The sequence below is a fragment of the Centrocercus urophasianus genome, unplaced genomic scaffold (genome assembly GCF_019232065.1).
Source record: "Centrocercus urophasianus isolate 14NV4802_14NV808 unplaced genomic scaffold, USGS_Curo_1.0 seq_14, whole genome shotgun sequence".
Lineage (NCBI taxonomy): Eukaryota > Metazoa > Chordata > Aves > Galliformes > Phasianidae > Centrocercus > Centrocercus urophasianus.
In genome coordinates, this window is record NW_024884586.1 from 16641384 (window position 1) to 16663050 (window position 21667).

Here is a 21667-nt window from a genome sequence, read left to right on the forward strand (position 1 = left end):
ATGAGGGCCACGTGCTCCTGCACAGAATGGCTGACTGTAAGCCGTGTGGCTCATGGAGTTGGTGCTGCCATAGGCTGCTCCTGTGTCGTCCTTGTCACATTGGCATTGCGAGGAGTGACATGGGAAAACCTGGTACCCTCATGCTTAAATTAAACATCGCCCTGCACTAAGCAGCACGCTGGGCCTTCTTGAAATAGAGCGTCTCCAGAACTGACCAAATGTGTGTTGTTTGAGGCTGTCTCTATGACAGCTCGGTTGCTGTGGACGTCGGAGGTTGGAAAGCAGAAGCGGTGGCGTGTGTTTGTTCCTCTGTGTTGTAGGGCTGAGATGAATGAAAAAGGAACTTCAATTATTCAGTGGGGCGTGGAGCAGCTGCTGCTACGGCTGTTCTTCATCTAGCTAAGATGATTCTGAAGGAGCACAGCCTCGCGTCGCGTATCTGACTCCCAAGGGAGGAAGCTGTCGGCACAGGGTTTCCACCATGGCAGCTCTTCCTCGGTTGCTACTGTCGCTAGAAAAGGCATCTCCCAGCGTCAGGTGACGGCTGGAGCGAGCCGATGAATCAGCTCTGCTGGGGCGCCGTCATCGCACGGCTGGCGTGCGGCACGAAGCGCGGCGGTGCCGCGGGGCGGCTCGCCGTTCGGAAGGCACGGCGCTTCTTGGCGGCGGGCGTCGTTCCTCCCGTCAGGCCGACGGCCCGAGGGACCGCCCCGCGAGGGACACCCGGGCCGCGCCCGCCCGTTTCGGCGTCGACCTCGTTTCCGCCAGCGCGGGGCCGGGGTGCCGAAGGCGATGACTCGCGAGGGCGGCGGGCCCCGCGACCCGGGCCGTTGACCGCCGCCGGCCCCGGGGAGCGCCCGGGGAAAAGGGGGTCGCGGAGGCGCCGGGTGGCCCGGCGCTGCCCTGCCCGCCTTTGTCTGGCCCCGGCGCGGCCCGGCTCCCCGCCCAGGTACGGCCGCGGCGCCCCCGGCCCCGCCCGCCGGCGGGGAGGTGCTTCCGCCGGGCCGGCCCCTCCGCCCGCCGCCGAGCCGAGCCGGCGCTGTCAGGTGAGCGGCGCGCGCTGAGCGGTAAGGCGCGGCGGCGGTGTAAACAATGCCGGGCCCGCGGGGCGGCCCGCCGCTCGACGGGAGGGGCCGGGGCGGGGGGGGGAGGGAGAGAAAGAGGGAAGGAGGCGGCAAGAGCGGGGCCGGGGGGCCGTGCGGGGGCGGCGGGGCTTCCTTCTGGAAGGTGCTGTGGCTGCGGGGAGGCCGCGGCGGCCGAGGGAGCTCCCGGTGCTTCCCGTAGGGGCCGTCCTCGGCGGCGGCGCGGGCCCTCCTTTTAAGGAACGTCCCGCCGGCCTCTGTGCGTCTGAGCTCGGGCAGCTCTTTCAGGGAGGGGCGGCGAGTGGGCGCTGCCCTGCTGCCGTCCCGCCGTCCCACTGTCCCGCTGTCGTCCCCCTGCCGATTACCCTAGGCGCACGGGTATGCCCCTGTGCTGCCCTTTTCTGCCCACACCTCTACACTGTAAGATTGGCTTTGCTCCGTGCTCACCCCGCTCCTAGGCAGAAACAGGAGGCCGGTTTTGACATTAAGATGTTGCTGAGCGTTGGGGCAGGTGAGAGAGAATGCGGTGCCGTTTACTCTCATATGCCATTTCATTGCTGCTAGAACCGGGAGAAGCTACCCTGCAAAGTACCTCGCAGCCTGCAAATGATTCCTTTTTGCCTTTTGTTTCTTGCATTTATCATTATTCTGAGGCCCTATGTCATCGAGAGTCCTGTGTGTTTCGCATCTTGAGATTGAAATTGCTACCTTCTAAAACCATAGGGATTTCATGCTGTCTCAGCATCAGACAGCCCTCTGAGTGGTGGTGCTTGCGTGTTAGTTTTTGAGCTGCTTGTTGCTGCATCTATCATTAAAAGATGGGTGCACTGAAGCTGGGAGGTGTGCTGGCGGTCTGATTGGATGTTCTTTTGACTCCTGTTTTTACCTCTTTAACTTTAGGAGTTTTAGCTGGACTTCAGTCTTCCTATGCAGAATTTGCTGAAGCGGCTTACTGCACTATTTATTTCACTGGTTGATTAGGCCACACGATTCTTCAGTTTGCATATTCATCTGAGTGTTGTTTAAGACAGAGAAACAAAACCCCTGTATTATGATTGCTTGAGTATTTTAAGCATTTTTCTGTGCTGCATAATGCTGTAGCTAATGAGTTTTAATTAATTTAAAACTTTAATTGGCAAGTACTGTAAAACATGCTGGGCTAAACTTATGAAACAGTGGAACTTCATATGTTGAGAGGCAAAGAGAGAATATGACCCCAAACTGCCATTAAACAAATAAAAATTCTTTCTGCTAGCAAAACCATGGACTGTACTGGCACAGAACTGTCCACAGAGAACTGTTGTCTCAGTGGAAATTATACCTTCACAATTTTATGTTAAAGTATGCACTCTAAGAACATTTCAAATGCAATTTTGCTTGGAAATGGGCTGTCTTCAGTAAGTCTTCAGAGCTTACTCTTTTGGGCAAACCTACTGAGAAGGCTACTTTGGCATCAAGCCTTCTGATATTTTAAAAGCTATTCTTGCTTGGCAGTGATGCTTAATAGGTGGAAGCAGGCAGGGATAAGTGGACAATTGGTATCAATAAACATCTGGTTTTTGTTTAGCACAAAATGGCTTCCTACTTTGCCTTCCCAGGAAAGAGAAACTTCATGACAGTGCACAGAGATTCCATAATAAATGTGCTTAAAAAAAAAAAAAAGTTTCAAAATATTTATGTCAGAAGGCTTTTCTTTAGTGATACCCCTATACTATAGAGCTGTAGGGTTGATGCTGTTCAGCCCTTCAGAATTTTAGCACAGAAAGCATTTATTTAGGAGCTGAGTAAGGAACTTTTCAGAGCAGTGTGTGGTTAATCCAAATATTCCCTTAGCATCCCTTCCACACATTCTCAATGCATTGATTTTTTTTTTTTAATTTTTTTTTTCCCCCCCAATAATTCAGTAACAAATTCTCACTTTACGTTTGAGCTTGTTGTGTTGCACTGTCCTGTAAGTATTTTTCTGCTCTTACATTGTCTCCCTTTGTAAGATATCCTATTCTCTCCTTGATGGCCTTCACTTTCTTACTGCTCCATTGCATGAGTTTGCTGTGCCAAGAACTGTCAGGGAGGATTTGTTGTTCATCTCCATTGCAGATTGCTCAGCTGACTTGCTTTTGTAAATGTTTCATTGACCGCCTTAATAACAACCCTCTCTCACAAAACTGATTTTGGTGCTTCAGTTGCTTCAGAGGTCCTGTTCTCTGGATGCTACCAAAATGAGCGCTGTTGCTGAAAGACTTATTAATCTTTTTGTTCTGAGTCTGTAAAATTAGTTGTGCTGACAAGTCAGCTATCTAGGTCAAGCACTTCACTGCTGCAGACTCACTAGTTGTAACACAATTTGGCTGCGTTATTGCGGTGTGAGGCTACTTTCTATTTGGGTGTTGAAAAGTAATGAGAAGAGTTGTTCATAACTTTGCAGGGAAACTTTTAAAGAAAGACTTTTGTCAAATGTGGGATATTCTTTGAACATTCAGAGTGCAGTAACTTAATTGAAGGGAGAAACAACAGTCTGTTATTCTGCTGAAGGCACGATGCAGGCAGCACAGGAATTCAGGATTGGGGCAGGTGTGAACAGTGATAAGATGGAGAGAATAAATATTTGGAAGCCAGCTCCCCCCCCCATGACCATGGAAAAACTGTTGGGCCCAAAGGGATTTGTATGTTGTCAGAGAGGACGTATAATTTTATCCCTATTTTTAGGCTCAAGATTCAGTGCGGAAGGCAACTGAACCCATTTTATAATTGAAGTAATGATTGTAGCTTTTGCAACTAAAAATAGTAGGAAACGGACTTGACCAGACTGAAAAGAAAAAAATAAAAGATGAGTGAGAGCATGGTACTGTTTTGCCCTCTCTGTTCCCCCATGTGAGAGTGTCTCATGATGTTGGGAAGGAAAATTCGGGATCCTTCTACTTTCTGTGATGTGGCAGTAAGATATGCAAGTCAGAGGTCACGCTTTGGGGCAGTGAACTGTTGTATGTATGTAAACATAAAAAATACTTGGAAATCTGTGATGCTTCTGATGTTAGTGCTTGAACTGATTTTAGGGTCGTAAAGAGGTAGTCAATATCCTGCAGTAAGATTTTCCTTGGTGGAGTGGATTTCTGGCACAAAGGAGATGCTCTCTTTTTACTGCTTATACTGTTTTATCTCCTGTTTTATCTGTGGTAGTTCTTTTCCTTCTGCTGGTTCCTTATGCTTTCCTTAAGAAAAGGAAAAAGCCAGGAAGTAGCTTGTACACTGCCCCCAAATTTGTGGTTAGTCTTGCAAACAACTTCTTACTAAGATCACTATTCTCATCAAGGACTGGTGTGTGCCTGGGGGAAAGCATTGTGCCTGTTTGTGACTTGCTTCTGCACTGGTGAGGTCGTCCAGTGATTTCTGTACTGATGTGTTAAGTTCTGTACTGCTACACTAATTATTCCTAACACAAATGCAACTTATATTACACGAGACACAGCTCCGCGAGTCTTTCTGCAGAGCTAACTTGATTGGTAAAGTCTGTTGTTGGAGCTGCATTCATACAAGGGTATTCCTGCATTCTTGACTAGGTGAGCTATTAAAAGAGCTTTCAATGTGAATGCAGCTTCATTTTTGCTTGTGGACTGTTGTAGTCTGGTTTCCCTATTGAGTTAGCTATTTGTGGCTGACAGATAGCTTTGCAGGACTTGCTTGTATTAACTTAGACTGATGAAATTATACTCCTAATCTAGGATTTATTTATTTGCAGGGAACTTCTGTGTGTATTTCAAATATGAAACACTTTTATCTAAAAAGTATATCATTTTACTGGCATAGGTTGAATTTACATTACAGATGTGTTAGATGTGTTTACATACAGTTATGTTAGCACTGTGTATTTATACACCTTCAGGGATAAATTATTGGATGGTGATGACCACTAGCTCTTGAAATCTGTCTCTTTGTGTATGTGTTTGAAATGGTGTGCTGGAATGTGTTACTCCTTGCCTGGATTGATTTAATTTGCTTCTGCAGTGTTGTGAGCTGTCTCAGTGCTGCTGAAACTTGCATGTCTAAGATGGCCATTGAGCCTGAGGTCTCATCTCTCATGCCCTAGTGGTCAGTGTTAATATTTTAAAGAGGAGAGAGGGATAAAACACTCCTACGACCTTGAACAAGTAATATTTGAGTCTGCATGCAGTAAGAAACTGGTCTCCTGGTGAGAGCAGTTGCCAGTGCTGGCTATTGTTGCAATTGGGGCATAAAGTGGCTAGCTAGCAAAAATGGATTTTGTTAGTCTCGTATCTCATAGTGCTGTTCATTTCAAATGCTCTGTTTGTGAAATAGTTAAAACAGCTGTCCTCACACTAATATGTGGTGATTTTTCAACCCTGATTCGTGGCACCTGCTGCAGAAAGCACGTCAGTAAGCATCAGTTTTCTAGTGGTGATCAGTACTCGTTTCTTCTTAGTTCCTTAACTGTGTATGTTCTTCCTCAAGCTTAGACAAAGGTGTGTTCTACATGCCTCGTGTTAGCTTACTGAAACATTAACAGATTGAGAATTCTGGTGTCAGAAGCATTGCAAATGGCAATACACTACTCGTCGGTGCCTTCTGGTGGCCTTTCAGGGCTAACAGATTTGTGGCCAAATCTTAGCAGATAGTATGTAAATACAACTGCAGGCTTGAAAGAGTGGGTTTCACATTAAATATTATATCTGCTTTAGAGCTGTCTTTTTTTTTTTTTTAATTTTCTGAACTGTGTTGCAAGTGGAATCTCGCTTTTTTTGTGTGTTATGTGTTCTAACTCTTGTCTCTGTCCACAGGAATTGCTGTAACTGTAGAGAGAACCTGAATTACGATGGGGGACGACAGTGAGTGGATGAAACTGCCCATCGACCAGAAGTGTGAACACAAGGTGGGAGATGCTGTCTGGGTTTGGCCTGCTGTGTATCTGTGCTGTGATACTTCTATGATATTCCTGTACCGAGTTATAACAAAGTTGACTTATTTTTGTAGCCACACAGTGTGCGTGTGTGTAAAAGGTCTGAAACAGTTAAGTAACACTCATGAAGCAGAGTTTAGTTGTGTGATAATCTAGATGGTGTAAGTTTGTGAGCCTAAAGATCAGTACACTTGTTCATGTGAATGTATTACTCATCTGTAGCTGAAAGTACTGTTGGGCTCACACCTACTCACTGGTGGTGGTTGCTAGAGCTGATGGAGAGCAGCGAGGAATACTAACGTATCTCTTTTTTCTGGGTTATTGTTGACAGGAAAGCAATGGGTATTTTGCCCTCTTGCACAGTATTTGTGTAGGGAAATTTTGCAGATGCCAGCTTACTGAGCACCCTTGCAGCTGTGATTGAAGTGCTTTGGTGAGATTAAGGTTATTAAGGTGATTGAGATTGAGTTAAGGTTTGTATTAGCGCAACACTTAAATGTTTGACTTCTACTTCCAGCTGTGGAAAGCCAGATTAAATGGCTATGAAGAAGCCCTTAAGCTCTTCCAGAAGATAGATGATGAGAAGAGTCCTGAATGGTCCAAATACCTTGGATTGATAAAGAAATTTGTGACGGACTCCAATGCAGTAGCACAGTTGAAAGGACTGGAAGCAGCACTTGCTTATGTTGAAAATGCTCATGTAGCTGGGAAGTAAGTAGCCTTTCCTTGCTATCAGTAGGCTGTTACGAGTTTTATGTCCCTCTCTGAGAAAGTCTGCAGATAAACTGTGCAGGGGTTGTAAACAGTTAGGGTATGTTGAGAACAGAAGTTGCTTTCTGATTTATAAAACCTGCTGAATAGTAGGTTTGTAGATGGATTCCACGTACCTGTTAATTTATCAGAAGTTGCTTTACATAATGCTTAATGAGAAAAGAGTGGTAAAGATTTCAGAAATGGTAGAGAAGTGAAACAGTTGGTGTTGTGAGCTGGGAACCCTCCTCTTGCTCGGCTGAAACAATGTGTATGTACATCTTTCCTAGCAGATACTCATGTAATTTATTTTTTAAATGAAATGTACTCATGTTTGTGGTGGTGTGCCCAGTTTAATCCATCTGAATCTGCATACTTGCTTATTTCTTCAAAGGGTGTTCCTAGTATTTTACATTATCTATCCCATGAAATAATGTTCTCCTGGGGGTGAAATAAAAGCACCTAATTGACCTCATTCATGCTTTGATCCACTGTCTTTAAATGACTTGATTATTTATTTTTAAATACTTTTTTTTAAATTAAAACCTTAATTTGGATGTCTAACAGCATTTCCAGGCCCCTGAATTCACAAGTGGTATAAATTGAGAGTACTGGGAGCTTTGACATAATCCCAGCAAACTATTTTCTGTTTATGCACCAGTGTTGTGTTACTATGATCTATACAATTCCTGGAGATGATGAATTAGTGTTTGTGTTTTTGAGATAAGGTCTTGTATTCACAATTTGGTGTAGTCCAGTATTAGGAACATGCAAAATAGCACTCAGTGTAAAGGAGTTCCATTGATTAAACTAGAGGGTAGTAAAATCACCTTTTACAGAAGATTATAACCTTCAAAGTTAACTTAGCTTTTATTGTGTGATGATTGAGTTTTCATCGTTGTTTTAGATGTTGTGTGTGCTTCTGTCTGTGGATAATGATGGAGAAAAACCAGTTCACTTAAATGTTCTAAAGGTAACTTTCTCTCATCTTTCAGGACAACAGGGGAAGTAGCTTCTGGAGTTGTAAATAAAGTATTCAATCAGCCAAAAGCCAGAGCAAAGGAGCTGGGTGTAGATATCTGTCTTATGTATATAGAAATTGAGAAAGGGGAGGCAGTACAAGAAGAATTACTAAAGGGTCTCGACAACAAAAACCCGAAAATCATAGTTGCTTGTATAGAGACACTGAGGAAAGCACTAAGGTAAGCTTCTGGGTTTGGGGCTGTGGTGTTTGTTTTGGTGCTGCTTTTTCTTCCTCACCCCACAGAACGTATATCCATCCAGTGTTTTTAGCAGGCTGTCTGTACTGAACTGATTATTTTTAAGGTGACAACAGTTGTGAGAATTTCACAACTCTTCTGAACAGCTGAGATAAAGTCAGTGATGGGAAAGCTGAAATTCATTCGGTTTGTTTCAAGTTTTTCCTCACTGATGCATGCACTTCTGGTTGGCTGCATTGTTGGTTTGTTTTTTTTAAATGCTCATTACACATAAGTTTATTTTGAAGAGCTGTCTCTGTCAGTTTCTACTGTCCATATAAGAATTTTGTCATTGAAAACAAAAGCTGATAATACTTTCTGAAAACCAAATCTTGTTGAAGATAGGGTAGTTGGTTTCAGGGTTAGAATTGCAGTACCTGTTTGCTTTTGTTTCATTCTGAGTGAATTTCCTGCTGATAATTCTGGTATTAGTGAGGCCAGAATACCTTTTCCTGCAAAAATAATTATTATAATGAAGTAATTAGTGTGAAAACACTGCCGTACAGGTGAAGAATACCTTATGGTTGATATCTGGTAGTAAATTTGCTGAAGTACGTGCGTTGATGGTCGTTTTTACACTAAATGGGTGCTGTAAGCAAAGCTTTATTTTAGGTTCTGCCAAATGTCCTACTTTTAAGAGCGTATTTTACCTATTTTAAATTGCCTTATCTCTTTAACAGTATGGTATAATTAGAAAACGGTGCAACCTTCCTCAATATCTCCCTACCAACCATGTTTATTAAACGTGCCTTCTTTATATATATTGTATTGAATATGTTGTATTATGCTTTAGGTCGCAAGATCAATTTATGTCATGGGGCTCTATTAATCTTCTGCTTTAGAATTGTGCTTTCAGAGTTTCTGCATTGATAGCAAGATTTACGTCTTGTACCTAAATGGGTAACTTGGCTACATAACTAGTTAAGCTTCCAGTGTTTTTTATATTATGCTGAAATGTTTTTATTCCTTGTGTTGTTACAAGAATTGGAGTAGTCTGCTGTTCCTCTAAGTTCTCATTCTCAATAGCTCCTTTTTCTAGTATGCTCCTTATTTTAACCGTGGTGTAAAAACAGGCTTGTGCCTTTCATTTGTTCGCATTCTATAATTGTTACTTCTAATACTGGAGCCTCTTTTGTGTGTTTGTTTACCTCACATTTCTCATACAGTGAGACTCGTAATAAAGCTTCTAGCAGTAACATTTTTAGAGCTTAAATATGCAACTGTTTTTTAGTAGCTGTTTTTTTTACTAGCGTTTTCATGAAGTACTTAGCTGAACAGAAGCAGAAGTGTGACTAGAAAGTTTAGAGCTCTCAAGAAAGAAGAGCTGTCCTGAATCGGTATTCTGTGGCTTCTGATGTGACTTAGCAAACTGCTGCCGTTCTTCAAGTATTCCTATGGGCATCTAAAGAAAACTTGTTTTCGCTCAACAGTTGATTGAGAAATGAAATGTGTGTTAAGTTCAACAATATATAGAATCTGCTGACAGGGAAGGTTGGCTGGGGAAACCTGTTCTGTGTGTCCTTTCAGCTGCACACATTTTAACATGTGTATTTTTTGTGAGGATGACCCAGGCTTACTATAATTATCTAGTGCAACAAGTGGTAAAATGACTAATGCTTTTACTGCAGTTTGCCTCCAAGGATAGACAAAGGAGATTCTATTTATTCTGATTAAAAAAAAAAAAAAAAAAAAGAAAAAAAATTAAATTTTAAAAAAATTTTTTTTTTTTTTTTTTTTTTCTTCCTTCTTGGCAAGGAAACTGATTTAGGCAATGGATTGGATTAAATGTTTTGAAGTAATTTTAGCAGAGGCCTGGTATTGTAATTCTGATTGGCTTGGGGAAAGTGATTATGATTGGGGAAATATTCTTTTAATTGTGCAGCAGCTGAATAATGTCATAAAAAGAAACAAGGATTTGAATAAATAACATTTTCTGCATGTACTGCACATCACAATTTGTTGGTTTTTTTTAATCACTTTTTGTGGCTCCTGTTTGGACTCTGATGCTATGCCATGTTTTTAACTTTCAGTGAATTTGGTTCAAAAATAATCTCACTGAAGCCAATCATTAAAGTATTGCCAAAACTGTTTGAGTCTCGGGAAAAGGCTGTTCGTGATGAAGCCAAACTCCTTGCTGTGGAGATCTACCGTTGGATAAGGGATGCTCTGAGACCTCCCCTGCAGAATATAAATTCTGTTCAGGTAGGTAGAAGATAATGCTGTAACCAGACAGTTGAGAAAGCACTTCTACACATGTGTGCTTGTGGCCCTGATCCCACGATGTTTGTCAAAGCTGGAATCTTCCATTAATGAGGCATTATTTTTTAGTTTCCTGTAACAGAGCTGAAGACTTCAGTCCCTCTTTGTGGTTTCCAAAGGGGATAACAAAAAATTCTGCTTCATTTGTACTGGAACTCAGGAGGGCATTTAGAAAAGTAGAGAAGCTTGTCACAGAGACCTTAGCTAAGGGCAAATAACTAGTGGTGTAAAAAGACCCGCAGATGGAAGTGGTCAGGTCTGCATTTACAGTGTTTGTTTCCTTATATGATAACAGTTCCACTGCAGGAAGTGTTATGTTGTGATAGATAACTGGAACATTCCATTATTTTTGAACTTTCTAAATTACTGATGTATCTTTCTTTCCTATCCACATATTCATTTTGTTTTGTGGAAAGCAGTAGATTTCTGGAGCAAGGCAGAACTGTTGTTTATTTTTTAAACTGCCTGGTCAAATATAACTCAAAGTGTTCGTTTTGTCTTAGCCCTGTCTTCAGATATTAAGACTATAATAAGAATCTTTCTCCATGTTCACCCAGTCATATTTTAAACCTTTAGTGGCCTGACCGTTCTACAGCTTGTTCTGAAGTAAATGCTTGGCATTAGCACTTTTGTTTTTGATGCTCTGCTATGTGAGTACATCTGTTCAAAAGATTCTGAACAGTGAGTGTGAAGAAATCACTTAAAATTTAGCAGCATCTTAAACTTGTAATGGGAAATCTCCAGTGCTTTCTATGAGGTGTTTCTTGTCTGTGGTATGCACAAAATGTTGTAGATACTATGACTTTTTTCCTTTGACAGCTAAAAGAACTGGAAGAAGAGTGGGTCAAAGTGTCATCAGCTGCTCCTAAGCAGACCAGGTTCCTGCGTTCCCAACAGGAGCTGAAAGCAAAATTTGAGCAGCAACAGGCAGCTGGAGGAGATGGAGATGGAGGTAAACTATCTCTCTACTCCATTGGGAAGCTAATCATGGGTATGTTCTTGAGAAATGCATTGAATTGTAAAGGTTCTTCCATTCAAACTGATAGAGAACGTGGGATGCATTGCACCACGTAAGAATATGGCTAGGGTAAGAACTTTACATGATAGTATCTATCCTTTGGCATAGCAAATTCACAGTTGCTGACACTGTTTTGTAAGTGAGCCTTAGACAGTAGTGTGCTTGAAATTGCACTTATTGTGCAGCTTGTTTTTCTCCCTTCTGTTGCAGGAGATGATGATGAGGAAGAAGCAGTACCACAAGTAGATGCATATGAGTTGCTTGAAGCTGTAGAAATTCTTTCAAAGCTTCCGAAGGACTTCTATGAGAAAATAGTAAGCATAAACTTTAATTCCACTGGTTAATTCTGTGGCATGTAACAGACTAGTTTAAGCAAATAATAAACTGTCATAAGTAAGTCTCAAGCTTTTGTTTTTACCATTAAGAAAGCTGTAATTCTAAGGAGCTGAGATACATCCTGGGAAAGGACTTTGTTTCATCTTTCACTGCAGTCGATGTTGAGCTTTAGGGAAACTTTAAAAGATTTGGTTTTCTCTGAATAGAGTTGAGCTCTAAAATCTATGGCTTGTGGCAAATAAGATTCTCTAGGGCTGTTTAGATTTATGAATTAATCTAAGTGACTTGCTTTGCAGGAAGCAAAAAAGTGGCAGGAAAGGAAAGAAGCTCTAGAGGCTGTGGAATTGCTGGTGAAAAATCCAAAGTTAGAATCAGGAGACTATGCAGACTTGGTGAAAGTTCTCAAAAAGGTAATGAAACACAGTGTATGCATATGGTTTAATTATTATTTTTTTAATATGATTTCATTGTATTTAAGTTCAAAAATTTTGATTAAGATAATGCTCAGGAGCCTGAACTTCTTAGTTGGAACAGTGGTGGAAGTAATCTTGTCTGTAGCCTGCTGATCCGACTAAGAGACTTCTCTGAGTCCCTGAAGTCTTCCACCTTTTGTTACTTTTTCCTTTTCAGGTTGTTGGAAAGGATACAAATGTTATGCTGGTTGCTTTAGCTGCCAAATGCCTTGCTGGACTGGCTTCTGGCCTCCGAAAGAAATTTGGACAATATGCAGGACATGTAAGTATGAGGATGTAAGGCTTTTTCCCCTGTTTTGTTTTGTTTTTGTTGGTGGTGCTGGCCACCAAGAACACTGGGGGGTTGGGGAGAAGGGTTGGTTTGTTTATTTGTCAGTGCTTGGTATTTATGAAAGATATGATTTTGTAGTATTACAAATATTGGTCTCCATCTTGATGGATTAAGAAGTGAAGTTACTTGCAGCTTAAGGATAAAAGGACAGTGTTTATTCACGTTCAGTGGTATAAAGCTTACTGGTACAATGAATCTTGTGTATGAAGACTGCTCTGAGTTCACTTTTCATAAGATGAACTTATTTATATTGCCTCATGCTGGAGGTACACCCGCAGAAGTGCACTTGTAGCACACGGAGGTGGGGGAAGCATTTCTGAGCCTGAGGTCTACTTAGTGCCATCATGTGTAGTTGTTAGTTCTGGTTTTACTTGTTTGGTTGTTCAAAGCAGGTAACAAAACTACTGAGTTTTCTTCGGCACTAAAATGTTCGGGTGATCTAGCTTAATACTCTTCTCTCCTTTTGCAACTCTTGTCTTAGTAACAGCGCTACCAAGAAAGCTGTGGAAGTATTTGCATTTATCTCACTTCTTTCTCAAGAGAGTCACTGTTGCTGTGGTCTTTAAGCTGTTTGACTTTAAGTTTTCTTGTGATGCATGAGAGGATACGTAAGGGAGAGCTGAGGGTAAAGCTGAGGGAAGTGGAGAAATTGTGCCTGGCAGCTATTAGTGTTATGTTTTATGGTGAGTTGTGAAGTTACTGAATGTCATTGCTTCAAAGTCTTCAGGTCTCTTGAACTCTGAACAAAAGTTTGGGCAAAGATAATTTCATTCTGAATGCTGCCTGTTGTTATGAGGAACATGGTTGTTTTTACTTATTTATTTTGAAGCGCTTAAGGCTTTGCAAACAGGAATTGGCAAGGGTTACCAACACAAAGATGCCACCTGAGCTTTGTTCACTGTGTCATAATGAGCTGAGATCTTGTGGTCAAATTCTGTGTAGAAAGAGGTATCTGTAGGAAGACCTGTTTTCTATTATGCAAGAGCTTGTAATGAGTAACTAGATGGCTTCTAAACTGTCAACTCTGATATGCTTACAGAAATGTCAAAAGTAGCCTGCTTTTCACTACTAAAAGCTCTGCATGTCTCTGGTTAAACATCAGAATTTCTTATGTTACCAATAGTGTAGGTTACAGAGGCTGTAGTTAAGTAGACCTCCTCTTATTACCAGCACATTGGAGAGTCATCTGTATCTGGTTGACTGAGAAGCTATATTGAGTCTAAATTGCAGAGAAGCTCTGATGTGGTGTGGTTTAATTATCAGGTGTGCTTTTTCAAGTTAATAAATCCAAAAATATCCTGCTTGGAAGGGATGCAGCTGTAGGAAAGGTTCAGGCTTTCACAACTGGAAAGACAGTGTTCTAGTCAAATAAGAGCATCTTGGACAGTGGTGCTGAATGCTGTGAGGATGCTGGGAAATGGGACTGTGTGTGTATATATGCATACATACACAACCTTTGATTCTTAAAAAATGAGAACATAGTGTTCTACTGTGGAACTGTTTCCTATCAATGTCTCTGTATTTCACAACAGTAGGTCCAGAATGTTCACTTGTGAATTTAATACTTGCCTCTTTCTTAGCTTTTCTGTGTAACTGCTCAAAAATCATTATTTATTAATAGATTGAGTGGAAAGAATTTTATATTGGAGAAAAGCTGGAATAGACTAGTTCATCCTGCTGTTGTATGCCCAATGGGGTAGGAGAGATGCTAATTTGCTTTGCTTCTTTGTGAAACATCAGGGAACAAATTTTCATGTTTCACAATTATGTTAGCGAAGAGTGGATTGACTTTTTTTTAATCTCTTCCACAGGTTGTTCCAACAATCTTAGAGAAATTTAAAGAGAAGAAACCTCAGGTAGTGCAAGCACTGCAGGAAGCCATTGATGCAATCTTTCTTACTGTAAGTAAAACGCTGAAAACTTTCCCACTGTGTCTGAGAATTGGTGTCTTTTTATTTGCTTTTTTTGTTCCTTTACTGAAAGTAGTATCTTTTTTCTCTGTAGACCACATTGCAGAACATAAGTGAAGATGTGTTGGCAGTGATGGACAACAAAAATCCAACAATTAAGCAGCAGACATCCCTTTTCATTGCAAGAAGCTTTCGACACTGCACACCTTCTACTCTGCCAAAAAGTCTGTTGAAACCTTTCTGTGCTGCACTTCTCAAGGTAAAAAAGGAGAAGGAATTAGTACTTCTCTGATGCTGACTTGAAATGTTGGTGTGAAGCATCAGATTGTTTTGGGAGAAAGAAATCTGATAGTGCAGGGGCTAAAAAGCTTGTGTACTATATGGCTGTCAGTGAATTCTGACTGATATGGAAGTGGAAGATGACTTGGTCATGGAAATTGCTAAGAAGAGACTAAACTATCTCTAAAACTGAAAACTCACCTAGTTTGTAGTAAAGACGTTGGTTTGGACGTTGACAAATGCTTCTTGCAGATATTCATAGCAAGCTTTGATTAGAGTGCTGCATCTAATTTGCCATGGGTAAAAACTTCTGTCTATGCATAGACTGCATGTACACTGGAGAACTTCCAGTGTAATCAAAATTTGTACACTTCATTATGTGTTTCCATTTCTTTTGTCTGGGTGAATTCCTTGGCTTTTAAAATGGAGATTTGGAAAGGGTTGTGGGATTTTAAATTTCTTAGAAGCTTTTATGGTGTTTCAGTATTTCTTAAAGCTAAAATGTTCTTCCTTTTCTTGCTGTATGAGAGATCTAAGGATGGGAAGCAGCCTGTATTTGAGAAAAGAGTAGATCAAGATATGAAGAAACAGAGTAGACAACTTCTCTTTCTTTCTATAATGGAATGGAATATTAAGTATTACGCTGTATTGATTGTAAGTTTTATTAAAAGGTTGGAACAGATTTATACAGATCATGAGTTTAAACGCTTGTTTAGATGTGAGCTGCAAACTTTGTGATGCGTGCTGTATTTCTTGGCAGCATATCAATGATTCTGCTCCTGAAGTTAGAGATGCTGGTTTTGAAGCATTAGGCACTGCATTGAAGGTTGCTGGAGAGAAAGCTGTGAATCCTTTTCTAGCAGATGTCGACAAACTAAAGCTTGATCGGGTGAGTTTATGAAATGTAAAATGCTCAATTTATCCATGTAAAATGCATTTCAGTAAAGAGGATGAGAAGAGGTACTTCAGTCAATGTTTTGCCACAGTTGTTTTGAAAGTGTCCTACTTAAAAGTTACTATCGGAGCAGGAAGACTGGAAAAAGACTTTCAAAATTTTTTGTTAAATATTGAGTATCCTTTCTTTGACTCAGTACCTAAAATGTATTGATATGCAAACACTGCACCTTCTCATTCTTTAATATAATGTGTGTTTGGCTTTAAGAGTTGGTGAAATGGCTTGATTTCTTTTTTGGTTGGTGGGTTGTTTTCCAAATTCTTCTTTCTCTGAAACAGATCTCAATGTGTTTGTGACTTAATTCCCTCACTTAGCTCTATATTTTAAGACAGCATTTGATATTCAGTCTTTACTTCCCTACACAAAGTTTTTGTACTTTTGTGTAAGTTAACAGGTTGGAATGATGACTTGATTATTGTGCTAAGAATTAGTCTTTAGAGCATCTGCATCTGAAAGGAGTTCTCTCAACTCTCCATGCTTCATTTTGAACTAAGAAAATGAACAATATAACAGGAGGTGATGCTATTGACTAGTTAACGTTAGTGCTGTAATACAGGTAGCTGAACTTTGTTAACTGAGGAACTTAATATTTCTAGAATAGCAAAGTTTGAGCCACTGCTGAGAAAATAAACTACACCTCGTCGTGGCAGCTAAACAGATATTTCTTTACATTTTTGTTTTGTTTTGAAACACTTTGTCAGATTAAAGAGTGTGCAGAGAAGGTAGAACTGGTTTATGGTAAAAAGGCTGGAGCTGCTGAGAAGAAAGAAGGCAAGCCTGTTGCTGGAAAGACACCTGCGCTTTCAGGCACTGCTGGAGATAAAGAAATAAAAGATGCAGCAGCCAAGCCAGGACCACAGAAAAAAGCACCTGCTGTGAAAGTAAGAGATTGTCAAGAGGTTATTGACAGTTCTATTTGTCTGTGATTGTATTGACTATAACTAGTTGCTATCTTGAAGATCAAATGTAACAGTTACGGTACTAGAAATACATCTTCCAAATGTGTGTTTTGATGTCAGAATGCGGAGGTATAGGAAAAACAGCAGTTCATTTAGAATCTGATGAGTTGGAGAGCTGTTTGATCTCTGCTAATTTGTGCTTCCTTTCTAGCCTGGGGGCCCACCTAAGAAAAGCAAACCAGCTGCAGCTGCAGGTACAGGAGGTGCTGGAGCTAAAGGCAAGAAGGGTCCTGAGACCAAAGAGATATTTGAATCTGAGCTCTCGGTAAGTGTCTTGCTTTTATCCAAAATAAAGTGTTCTGTGTACATAGTCAGTCAGTTCTTCAGCTACTACATTTTTTCACTGCAGTATCTTTCTTGGGTAAGGAAAAGCAGTGTATTTAAATAGAATTCATAACTGGCAAAATGGGTGTTTGATGTACTCTGGCAAATACGCACTTATTGTATTGGCTGGCTTTGGTACCAGGTCATAAAAGCAGTAAACGTTATCAAGCTAGTGTAATGATCAGTGGTGTTACTGAATTAGAAACAGATGTAGAAGATAGAGATAACTACTTACAGTGTAATTATGGATGTATGATTTGCTGTCTGGCATTAAAAGCTTGAAAATATGATATTCTGGAGTTAGTTATGCTTCAGATTTCAAACTAATAATAAACTAAGTCAGATTTCTTGCATGCTGCTCAGTTGGGGATGAGCCAAGAACGCATCGGAAATCTGTGTGTTAATGGAATCATTCATATAGTATATATACATATGGGTTAGATGCTGTTTCTACTTAAGAAAAAAACAACCTTTTCCCTTCCATATCCTTTCAGTAGATTAGTCTATCTCATTCCCCATCTGTGGATCGAGCAGTAACAAAAAGCTGCTTAAGTTCTGACTTGCTCCTTTTCAAAATCAATTTGCAGTTTAAGCTGTCAGCTACCTTTAGGAAGTGTTCTTTAGTATGAGTATATATATTATATACGGCACAAAATGAGGATACAGTTCTTGAGAATAGTACAGGTACCAGAGATGCAAAGGGAACTTTTACTATGTTTCGTTTTCAGAGTAACTTGAATTCATTCCATTAAGATGGACGTGGAAGGTGTCTTCTCCTGTCCACCACTATTCTCTGATTAATTGCTATGAAATCCCAACTTCATACAAAATTATCTTGTATACTTCAGTTTATTTTTGCTTGATTCTTTAAGTAATGTCTACCTGGTATCATTTTTGACTGTGCAACTGAAACTTTTCAGGGATTATTTTTCTGTTGCAATATGATTTAGCAGCTTTCTAAGCTCTGTATTGTAACCTATACAAAATGCAAAACCCTTATATTGTAATCTGTACAAAATGCTTCAACCTACAGCAGAACTTTGTCATTATGGTGTCATAATGGTGACTTAATTAAGTCATATGGTGACTTAAATTTTGTAAATGCATCGAAGAGCAGGAGTTGTTCACGAACATTATATGTCCCTAGCTCTGTTCTTCCTACTAACGCAGAATCCTGTGGGATGTGTTATTCTTATTCTGTTCTGTCTGCAGATAGAAGTTTGTGAGGAGAAAGCTGCTGCTGTCCTTCCAGCTTCCTGTATCCAGCAGCTGGACAGTGGTAACTGGAAAGAGAGACTTGCCTCCATGGAAGAGTTTCAGAAGGTGAGTTTTGCAACAACTGATAAAAGGAGAAATGGGGGAGAAGAAAGCAAGAAATAATTTCTTCAGCTTGTTTTAGGCCTGGTAGCTCTCTTTTAAAGAGAAATGCCAGAGTAGCAGTAGGTCAGAATGCTGTTTCAGATAAGTTAAACAATACTTGCAAAATACCAGGGGCGTACATGGTTTAAATTAACTCTTAATCCATAACTGTGGTGCAGTAACTTTCTTAATTTGATGTAGATATGGTTTTATGAGAAGCATTTGAAGCATATACATGGACTGAAGATGCGTATATACAGGTCTATTAAAAATATAAAGTAATTATAAAGGTTTTGGAATGATTTGTGCAAAAACACTTGCAAGTCCCCATTGGTTGCATTTTAAGCAGGGACTGAGCATAATATCAAAGTTTCAGTTAGTAAATAGTTTGAAACTTATGACAGCAATATTAGTATTCATAACTGGTAGTAAGGGCTTCACGTAGTTACAAACGTGGTCTACTACAAAAACTGGGATGTGAAGCCTGATTATTTTTTTTCTTCCTGCGGTATCATAAAACTTTTGAGAATTTGCGTTCAAAAAGCAATCAACGTTGATGTACAAGTAGTTCATACCATTGTATTGCAGATTAATTTTTAATTTAAAAATTGAGTTTTAATATTTTAGTGGAAGTGCTGACTGACTGAAATTATGGAACAGTGCTGTTACTGGCAGCACTGAAATATTGCTGCAAAAGCTTAAGCAGATTTACTGAAATATGAGGATGTTATAGTTTCAGTGGAATGCCTTTGTGGGGAGGAGGGGCTACATTAAGGCTTAGTCTCTGCTTTGTAGTCAGCTTTCTAGATGGGCTACTTACTAAATGTTACACTTCCAGATTTGGAATGGCCAACAAGTGCTTGTAAATACACTTAAAGGATAAACAAAGTGTAGAAGTATGAACACTTCCACCAAAATGTTGGCTCAGTGTGTGTAAAATGGGCTCCTTGCAGGAATGGGTCTTATAGTAAGGCTGTTCAGGTAAATTCTTATGCTGAGGATTTCTGCAACTTAGTGTAATATTAAGAAAACACTTGCATGACAATTCAGGTAATTTCCATTTGTGTGGATGTTTGGTGTTTGTTTGTTTGTTGGTGTTTTTTTTTTCTCTTCTTTCATTTGTGACCTTTTGGTTAACTTTTCATGTTTATCCTTAAGGCTGTTGAGCTTATGGAGAGAAGTGAAATGCCTTGCCAAGCTCTAGTAAGAATGCTGGCCAAGAAACCTGGTTGGAAGGAAACAAACTTTCAGGTAATACATCTTTATCTCAGTAAGCAGCAGTTCATTTTTATTACTTAATGTAAGCTGTTTTTCCAACTGAAAAAAGGCCCTTGCTGTATATATGTTATTGTTTTAGTGCAGTCTAATGAGAATATATACTCTAAAATCAGATTTCTTTTTTGCTTATAATTGAGACTTCAGGAGACACTTGAATGTGTCTAGATGTATATTGGTGTTTGTGTATATGCATATATAGGTATAGATAAATTCTAAAAGCTAGTAATGTTTGCTCAGTATTGATTGTGTATTAAAATGTGTATACACATTCAGACTTATGTTTATATAAACATTTATATATAGTTTATATTCAGACAAATGCATGTATGTACTTGAGTAGACACAATTTAATAGAAAAAATGCAATTTGTATTTCTTACATTAAATACGTATACACTTTTTAGAGGTCTAAAATATATAAAAGTGAGTGACTTCCTTGCTATTACGAACATTCCAGGTGATGCAGATGAAACTGCATATAGTTGCATTGATTGCACAGAAAGGAAACTTCTCCAAGACTTCAGCACAGGTTGTATTGGATGGTCTTGTAGACAAGGTTGGTGATGTGAAATGTGGGAGCAATGCAAAAGAAGCCATGACAGCAATAGCTGAGGCATGCCAACTGCCATGGACTGCTGAGCAGGTGAGTGGATAGCAAAGTATTCTTCTGTTAAAGACAGAGATGTGTTCTTTCAGGGAATTTCAGGGAAAATCAGGGAAGAAGTCTTCAGTCTTCATGCGTTTTCTGTTTTGTTTTCCTGTGCTGCTCAGCACAGGGGAGTTTGAAGGTATCTCTTGGGATAGCTGTTAAATGCAAAAATAATGGTAGTAAATAGGTCCCTTTCTGAAAATAATGTAATAAACATTTTTAAAAATGTTTTGGGGGGGGAAAAAAAGCCACTTGTACACTTCTGTAATATAGCTGATCTCTGAAAGCCTTTTAGTACTTTAATAACTTCTGGTTTACTTCAGTTGCAATTATATTATGTTACAGTGACACAACAAATTTTGCCTTGGTTGTTACCCCCAGCTCTTGGTTTATTTGCACTACCCTGATTTTTGCAGGTATTATCACTCATTTACGTATAATAGTTCTTTGTCACCTGGCTTGCTAATGAAAACTCAAGCTTTACTTTTCTCTTCCAGGTTGTGGCTATGGCTTTCTCTCAAAAGAACCCTAAAAACCAGTCGGAAACTTTGAACTGGCTCTCAAATGCAATTAAAGAGTTTGGCTTTTCTGGGTATGTCTTCCAAGAGAAATTTGAGTCCGTGTTTTTTTATCTTGGGCTAAAGATTTGTTCTTGAGAGTGCAAGTGCACTGAACTTTTACTTCTTTCAGCTCTGATACTGACTTTATCAGCTGCTCTTCCAGTTCTAAACGTGTAAACAAAAACATCTGACAGGAATAATAAGGTTGCATCCTTTATTAAATGATCCCTTCTCGTTGGGGCTTCTCTGAAGAGTCTTAATCTACATATGGAAGTGGGATGAGTAATAGTTTTGGTACATCTATGCTCTGATGCATCCCAATGTAGTTTTGTTTGTCACAGTATAGAGGAATATGTACTGGGATGCTTATTTTTCTCATTAGGGTAGATTTCTAGGGTGATGTTTTAGCCAACACAATTACTGCTTCTGATGCTGGATGGGGTAGAAAATAAGTTTTTCATTAGAACCAGTGTAACATTCCTTAGTTTCTCAGCACCTATCTCTTAACTGAATGCTCTCTATTACGTGTATACAGTAATGTGCCATTTACTTCAGAGAACAAACTTCTGATTGTTGGATCAGCAATCAAATGCTAGTTTAGTTGATTGCTTAGGCAGTTACTTTGACTGGATTACACAACAGCCATGAAATGGGTAGTTGCATGGATTAAGTCTTGGGAACTTTTTTCAGTAGCAATTCATATTTGGACAAATTCCACAAAAAGTGTATTTCCACCAGAGTAATGTATGGAGATGATAATAGAACAGTGGTGTTTGAAACCATACGAAGGAAGCTTCCATGTTGACCCATCTATTTTCTGTTGCTACGCAGTGGTGGTATAGAAGGTTAAGTAATCTAAACCTTCCTTCTTTCTCTTGCTAATTACTGATTCTGAAATTTGGACCTTTTTCAGCAAGATCCTGGTACAGGTTCACAAAAAAATGCTTTTTATTGTGTAGCCACATTTCAGGTGCT

General features: G+C 39.9%; 1 protein-coding gene across 5 annotated transcripts in view; it reads left to right on the plus strand.

Moving 5' to 3' along the window:
- The window catches only part of CKAP5 (cytoskeleton associated protein 5), a 46321-nt gene that overhangs the window by 2458 nt on the left and 22196 nt on the right, over positions 1–21667 (plus strand). For 3 of the 5 annotated variants that reach the window (XM_042815119.1, XM_042815122.1, XM_042815123.1), the window contains exons 2-18: positions 5876–5967; positions 6512–6705; positions 7740–7946; positions 10034–10205; positions 11082–11214; positions 11491–11594; positions 11913–12026; positions 12247–12351; positions 14232–14321; positions 14425–14589; positions 15370–15498; positions 16266–16445; positions 16675–16788; positions 18060–18170; positions 19365–19457; positions 19941–20126; positions 20630–20724. In XM_042815119.1, coding sequence (XP_042671053.1) covers positions 5911–5967; positions 6512–6705; positions 7740–7946; positions 10034–10205; positions 11082–11214; positions 11491–11594; positions 11913–12026; positions 12247–12351; positions 14232–14321; positions 14425–14589; positions 15370–15498; positions 16266–16445; positions 16675–16788; positions 18060–18170; positions 19365–19457; positions 19941–20126; positions 20630–20724 — 2249 coding nt within the window. In that variant the 5' untranslated portion in view covers positions 5876–5910. Of the gene's footprint in view, positions 1–1006; positions 1068–5875; positions 5968–6511; positions 6706–7739; positions 7947–10033; positions 10206–11081; positions 11215–11490; positions 11595–11912; positions 12027–12246; positions 12352–14231; positions 14322–14424; positions 14590–15369; positions 15499–16265; positions 16446–16674; positions 16789–18059; positions 18171–19364; positions 19458–19940; positions 20127–20629; positions 20725–21667 lie in introns of those variants that run through there. The other 2 variants (XM_042815121.1, XM_042815120.1) reach the window with 2 other exon arrangements.